A 6,998-nucleotide genomic window follows, 5' to 3' on the forward strand; every position below is an offset into this window, starting at 1 on the left:
GTATGCTTGCAGGTACAGCAGGCAGTAAAGAAGGTAAATGGTATGTTTGTCTTCATAGTGAGAAGATTTGAGTGTAGGGATAGAATGTTTTGGCTGAAGTGTACTGGATAGCACTGCTAAAGGAAGCTAAAAGCTAGATCCTAAATGTACATAGTAGACATGCCCCTTCCAAAAATAACTGTGGCATTGCCAAATCTAAACTCCCTTGGTTGCCTGCAGGGTAAGATCAAAGTGTAAGATTGGCATAAAGAGCTAAGCACTGAAGCTCGCCTCGATGAATATAGGAAATGCAAGGACTTCCTTGCACTTAACCTCCTTACCTACGCCACATTGCAGACGAGTATACTTTACCCACAAATAAAATCTTTAAAAAGATCCAGCAATTGCTTATCAACCAACCTCTGAACATGCTGTACATTCTTTTGCACCTCTTCGCTTCAACCATGGTTTCCTTTGCCAAATTAACAAACCCCACTGGCTTATCCTAGTTTACCACATCAGTCTTCCCAGTACTTTTCTTCAGCCACCAACACTGTGACTTTGCCTGTCCAACTTTATTACAATGAAAATATTTAAGGTTTCTGATTTCTCTTCCCCCTCATACGTTTCCTTTTTAATGCGAAGAAAGTATCCTTACCACCTCCAACAATACTTCCTCTTTCTTGATCACCTGCGGATTTCTCTTTTCCCCAGTTTCTATCCATACGTTGATTTATGAACTGACTCATAATCATCTGCCATTTCTGCTGCCAATCTCACATTTTAACTCTTTGTTCTTCCAATCTCACTACTGGAAGGAATTGAATTCTTAAATTCCTCCAAAATAACTGTTTCCCCAAGAGCTGTTGTCCACCTACCAAAGGTACTTTATTTAATTCTTTCAAATTCTATACGTGTCTGATCTGATTCTTTGCTTAGATTTCTAAACTTCTGTCTGTAGGCTTCTGGCACTAGTTCATTTGCATTTAAAATGGTTTTTCTCATCTCAATTCCTAAATAACTTCTCTGATGGAGATGCAAACACTTCACTAGCTCTACCTACCAACTGTGAAGCAACAACACCCACATGGTCTGTGGCCATTTTAACTGTTTAGTTACATTCTCGAATGAAATGAAAAAGGCTTCTACATTCTTCTCGTCAAATCTTGGTATATTTATATATCTTTAAACATATCCCCATTAGGTCTTTAACTAAGAGGGCTTACGTCTTCTTCATCACTTTCCTCCACTTTTGCCTCCACTTGTGCCTCCGCAGCTGGAGTACTGTGTACAGTTTTGGGCGCCGCACCTGCGCAAGGATATTTTGGCCTTGGAGGGAGTGCAGAGGAGGTTTACTAGGCTGATACCGGAGTTGAGGGGATTGAGCTATGAGGAGAGGCTGAATAAACTAGGCTTGTACTCGTTAGAGTTTAGAAGAATGAGGGGAGATCTCATTGAGACGTATAAGATGATGAATGGGATGGATAGGATAGAGGTGGAGAGACTCTTCCCGCTCAAAAAAGACAGTAGGACTAGAGGGCACAGCCTCAAGATAAAGGGGAGGCGGTTTAGAACGGAGTTGAGGAGGAACTTCTTCACTCAAAGGGTGGTGAATCTCTGGAATTCTCTGCCCGTTGAAGTGGTGGAGGCTGCCTCGCTAAATATTTTTAAGAAGCGGGTTGATGGGTTCTTGATAAGTGAGGGGATTAAGGGTTATGGGGAGAGGGCAGGAAAGTGGAACTGAGCAGCGACAGATCAGCCATGATCTTATTGAATGGCGGGGCAGGCTCGAAGGGCTAGATGGCCGACTCCTGCTCCTATTTCTTATGTTCTTATTTTAATCTTCTTTTTGCAATTCTAGTTTCTGAAGTTCAAAGATTGTCTCACTTCCCTTTCCTCTCCCTCTCTCTTTCTCTCTCCTTTGCAATTGCTCCTCTCTTTCTCTTTCCTTCGTCACTCACTCGAGTTCAAATGGTTCAAACTGAGTCTCTGGAAGTGTGTTTCTGAAAATAAGTGCGTTGGTACAGTAGGCAGTACAGAAGGCAAGTGGTATGTTGGCTTTCATAGTGAAAGGATTTGAGTAAAGGAATAGGAATGTTTTACTGCAATTCTATAGGGCATTGTGAGACCACACCTGGAGTTTTGTGTGCAGTTTTGGTGTCCTCATCAGAGGAAGGATGGCCTTGTTGAGGCCAAAACACTGTGTGATTTCAAGGAGCAATTAGATCTAGCTCTTGAGGCTAAAGGGATCAAGGGATATGGGGAAATGTGGGATTAGAATTTTGAATTTGATGATCAGCCATGACTATAATGAATAGTAGAGCAAGCTTGAAGGGTCAAATGGTTGACTTCTGCTTCGATTTTCTATGCGTGTTTCCACTGAAATGCTGAGCTATCGCTGTCAAACTTGCAAACAGATCTAGGAAGAATCCTAACGCATTTTGTAAGTATATTAAAGGGAAGAGGTTAACCAGGGAAAGACTAGGACTTATCAGAGACCAAGGAGGCAATCTAGTTATGAAGTCACAGGACATTGCAAGAGTTTTAAATGAATACTTCTCTTTGGTCTTCACTCCAGAAAAGGAGAACCTAGGTCCAGAATTCAGGTAAAGGGATTATCAGGCACTTGCACAGTTTAACATTGGAAATGAGAAGGTATCGGCAGTTCAGACAGGTTTAAAAAATGGACAAATCCCTTGGCCCAGATGAATTCATCCCAGGTTTCTGTGGGAGGTGAGTTAGGAATTTGTAGGGGCTCTGACAGAAATTTTTAATTTGTCTCTGTCCATGGGGGAAGTGCCAGGGGGCTGGAGAATGGCTAATGTCATTTCACTTTTCCAGAAGGATGGTGGAGATGAACCAGCAAATTACAGACCTGCGAGTCTCTCCTCAGTGGTAGGGAAACTATTGGGGAAAATTCTGAAGGAGAGAATTATTAACCACTTGGAAAGGCATGGGTGAATTAGGGATAGTCAACATGGCTTCGTCAGAGGGAGATCACACCCAATAAATGTGTCAGAATTTTTCAAAAATGTGATCAAGTGTGTGGATGAGGGAAGTTCAGTTGATATAGTTTATATGAATATTAGCAACGTTTTTGACAAATTGGTTGAGGAGGTTAAAGCACGTGGAATTCAAGGAAACTTGACAAGATGGATTTGAAACTGTCTTAGTAATAGGACACAAAGGTAGTAGAAGGCTGTTCAAGTGACTGGAGCCAGTGTCCAGTGTTATACAGATATACAGCACGGAAACAGGCCTTCAGCCCAACTCACCCCACAATGACCCTATAGATGAAAATGCTAAGCAAGTTTGTAGACGATACCAAGGGTGGTTAATAGTGAAGAAGATAGGTGAAGGTTACAGGAAGATACAGATGGGCAAAGCAATGGCAGATACTATTTAAACTTGATAAGTGTGAGGTGTTGCAATATTTAATAGGGAATACTTACTAAATAAAGACACTTGGAAGCGAAGAGGAACAAATAGATCTTGTAATAAATCATCGAATCATAGAATACCAACAGTGCAGAAGGAGGCCTTTTGGTCCATCACAGTTGCACCAACCCTTCAAATCTTACCCAGGTCCTATCCCCATAACCCCAAATATTTACCTCACTAATCTCCCTAGCCTACACATCTTTGATCACTAAGGGGCAATTTAGCATGGCCAGTAGACCTAACCTGCACATCTTTGAATTGGAGGAGGAAACCAGAGCACCTGGAGGTACCACATGGTGGCACAGTGCTTGGCAATGCTGCCTCACAGCGCTAGGGACACAGGTTCAATTCCTGGCTTGGGTCACTGCCTGTGTGCAGTTTGCACATTCTCCCCATAACTGCATGAGTTTCCTCTGGGTGCTGCAGTTTCCTCCCACAATCCAAAGATGTGTGGATTAGGTGGGTTGGCCATGTTAAATTGCCCCTTAGTGTCAGGGGGATTAGTGAGGGTAAATACATGGGGTTATGGGGATAGGACCTGGGTGGGATTGTGGTCAGTGCAGACTCAATGGGCCAAATGGCCTCCTTCTGCACTTAAGAGGTTCTATGAAACCCATGTAAACAGAGGGAGAATATGCAAACACAGTCACCCAGGCCAAAATAAAACCCAGGTCCATGGTACATAGTCACAGATTCCTTAAGCCAGCACAGCACATGAATAGGATAGTTAAGAAGGCATCAGTTATGGCACAGAGTATAAATACAAGGAAGTTATGTTGAAGCTGCACTGAAGATTGGTTAGGCCACAGCTGGAGTACTGTGTGCAGTTCTGGTCACCTCACTATAGGATGTGACTGCACTAGAGAGAGGGGTACAGAGGAGGTTCACCAGGATGTAAGCTGGGATGGACCATTTGAGCTATAAGGAAAGACGAGATAAGCTTGGATTGTTTTCTTTAGAACAAAGAAACCTGACTGGGGACAAGATTGAGGTGTATAAGATTCTGAGGGGTCTGGCCAGGGTGAATAGGGGAGCAGTTGTCCCCCTTGGTTGAGGGATCAATCACGAGGGAGCATAGTTTTTGGGTAAAAAGGACTGGAGAGAAAATATTTTCAGTCAGAGGCAGTGGGAATCTGGAATGCACTGCCTGGGAAGGTAGTGGAGGCTGGAAGCCTTACAACTGGTAAAAAATATTTGGATGGGTACCTGAAATTTCATAACATTCAAGGAGATGGGACAAGTGCAGGAAAATGGGATTAGCGCGACTTGAGTGGTAGCTGCAGACTCGATGGGCCGAATGCTGACTGGATAGGTTTATGGACGAAAAGGGATTGGTTTAGGTTAGTGGGTCATTGTTTTTTAACTGGTCGGCGCAACATTGTGGGCCGAAGTGCTGTTCTGCGCTGAAATGTTCTATGTTTCGTTCGAGGAAATTATTTCTGCCTTTCTCATCTTTTCAGGTAAAGTCAACTGCAACTTGTTCACCGGGGTGGCACGGCAGCACAGTGGTTAACACTGCTGTTTCACAGCTCCAGGGACCTGGGTTCGATTCCCGACTTGGGTCACTGCCTGTGTGGAGATTGCACATTCTCCCCGTGTCTGCGTGGGTTTCCTCCGGGTGCTCCGGTTTCCTCCAACAGTCCAAAGATGTGCGGGTTAGGTTGATTGGCCAGGCTAAGAAATTGCCCCTTAGGGTCCTGGGATGTGTAGGTTAGAGGGATTAGTGGGTATGATATGTAGGGATATGGGGGTAGGGCCTGGGTGGGATTGTGTTTGGTGCAGACTCGATGGGCTGAAGGGCCTCTTTCTGCACTGTAGGGTTCTATGTTCTAAATCTAAAAGCTTTGTTTTTAACCACCCCTTCCTTGTAGATCACTTGGAGTGAACGCTCCCATTCCCCAGGTCTTCTTTAACCACTGGAAGGGCCAATTTTTCACAAGGCACTATTTAAACTAACCAAAATGCAACACCTGAGAGAAAGCACCCCACGTTCACTGTCCAGGTCATCCCAAACAGACAAGGAATTAAACTTCTTTTTTAAAATCCTGGCCAGAGCCCCACTTTAACTGCCCCGTCCCTCTGGGCCTCACCAGTCTGTAGATAGTCGCTGTGTATTCTCCGTCCTTGATCGGTATCAGCGCCATGATTGCCGGGGGCCGCGGTCAGCCGCCCGGGGGCTGGATTGAGGTTGTTGCCCGGGGCCGCAGTCAGCCTCCCGGGGGCTGGACTGAGTTTGCTGCCCGATGCCGCAGTCAGCCTCCCGGGGGCTGGATTGAGTTTACAGCCCGGGGCCGCAGTCAGCCTCCCGGGGGCTGGATTGAGTTTACAGCCCGGGGCCGCAGTCAGCCTCCCGGGGGCTGGATTGAGTTTGCTGCCCGAGGCCGCAGTCAGCCTCCCGGGGGCTGGACTGAGTTTGCTGCCCGAGGCCGCAATCAGCCGCCCGGGGGCTGGATTGAGTTGCCTGCCCGGGGCCACAGTCAGCCTCCCGGGGGCTGGATTGAGTTTCTTTCCCGGGGCCGCAGACAGCTTCCCGGGAGCCGGATTGAGTTTGTTGTCCAGGCCGCGGTGCCGGGACGGAGCAAGCGCCTCTCCGCTGGCCCCGTGACCATGGAAACGGAACGGGACGCAGAAAGGCCGCAACCGTTACCATGGCGATTGGGCTGCGCGAGCCGCGGCGCCATCTTTACTCCTGGCATTCTCATTTCTCCCCTGTGTGACGGTTGGAGCGGCGGGTGCCATCTTTGTTACTGGCACTCACTGATTTGGCGGGAATCAAAGGGTCTCGCCAGTGCAGAAAGAGGCCATTCGGCCCATCCTCCCCCTCCACAATCCCACCCAGGCCCTATCCCCATAACCCCACATATTTACCCTGCTAAGAGGTGAAAGGAGACTTTTAATTTTAAAAAATCAAAATCCCACCAAATCTTTGCCTATACAGATGCCTCTTTAATATTTTCTTGCCTCAACCTGGTCCAAATCCCTCTATTCCCTGCCTATTCGTGCACCTATCCGGAGGGTGCCTGGAATTGCTGCCGGGGGAGGCAGTGGAAGCAGATACGATAGTAAGTTTTCAGGGATGGCTGGACAAATACAAGAATAAGATGGGAGTAGAAGGATATGGTCCCTTGGAAGGATAGGGGGTTTTAGTTCAGTTGGGCAGCATAGTCAGTGCAGGCTTGGAGGGCCGAAGGGCCTGTCCCTCTGTTGTAACTTTCTTTGTTCTTTTCTAATCGTGTGATGTTGCAGGGTAATTTAGCATGGCCAATACACTTAATGCACACATCTTTGGAACATAATAATATCAATATGGAAAGCAAGTAAATAGATTTAAATAATTGCAGATTAATTAGACAACATAATATTGATGGATCAAAAGCGTGTGTGGTCCTGATTACATCCCAAACCGTATATTTAAAACTGCAGCAAGTAAGCAATGTTTCTGAACATTTATTCTTCAATCCATTAACACAGGAGAACAACCTGTTGACTGGCTATGAATTAATGACTCTCTAATTTGTAAGAACCTAGACGTTTACTAATTCTTGTGTTAATTACTATAAGGTGCAACACTTCCCTCC

General features: G+C 45.9%; 1 protein-coding gene across 3 annotated transcripts in view; it reads right to left on the reverse strand.

The window, feature by feature from the left end:
* Positions 1 to 6,007, reverse strand: part of ift70 (intraflagellar transport 70) — an 85,636-nt gene extending 79,629 nt beyond the window's left edge. For all 3 annotated transcript variants that reach the window (XR_013888903.1, XM_080206269.1, XM_080206268.1), the window contains exon 1: positions 5,511 to 6,007. Coding sequence is in view for 2 of the 3 variants with exons in the window: in XM_080206269.1 (XP_080062395.1) it covers positions 5,511 to 5,564 (54 nt within the window). In the remaining variant the exon portion in view is untranslated. The remainder of the gene's footprint in view (positions 1 to 5,510) is intronic.
* Positions 6,008 to 6,998: the final 991 nt, after the last annotated feature.

This window comes from Carcharhinus amblyrhynchos, chromosome 18 (genome assembly GCF_965287045.1).
Source record: "Carcharhinus amblyrhynchos chromosome 18, sCarAmb.v2.hapA, whole genome shotgun sequence".
Lineage (NCBI taxonomy): Eukaryota > Metazoa > Chordata > Chondrichthyes > Carcharhiniformes > Carcharhinidae > Carcharhinus > Carcharhinus amblyrhynchos.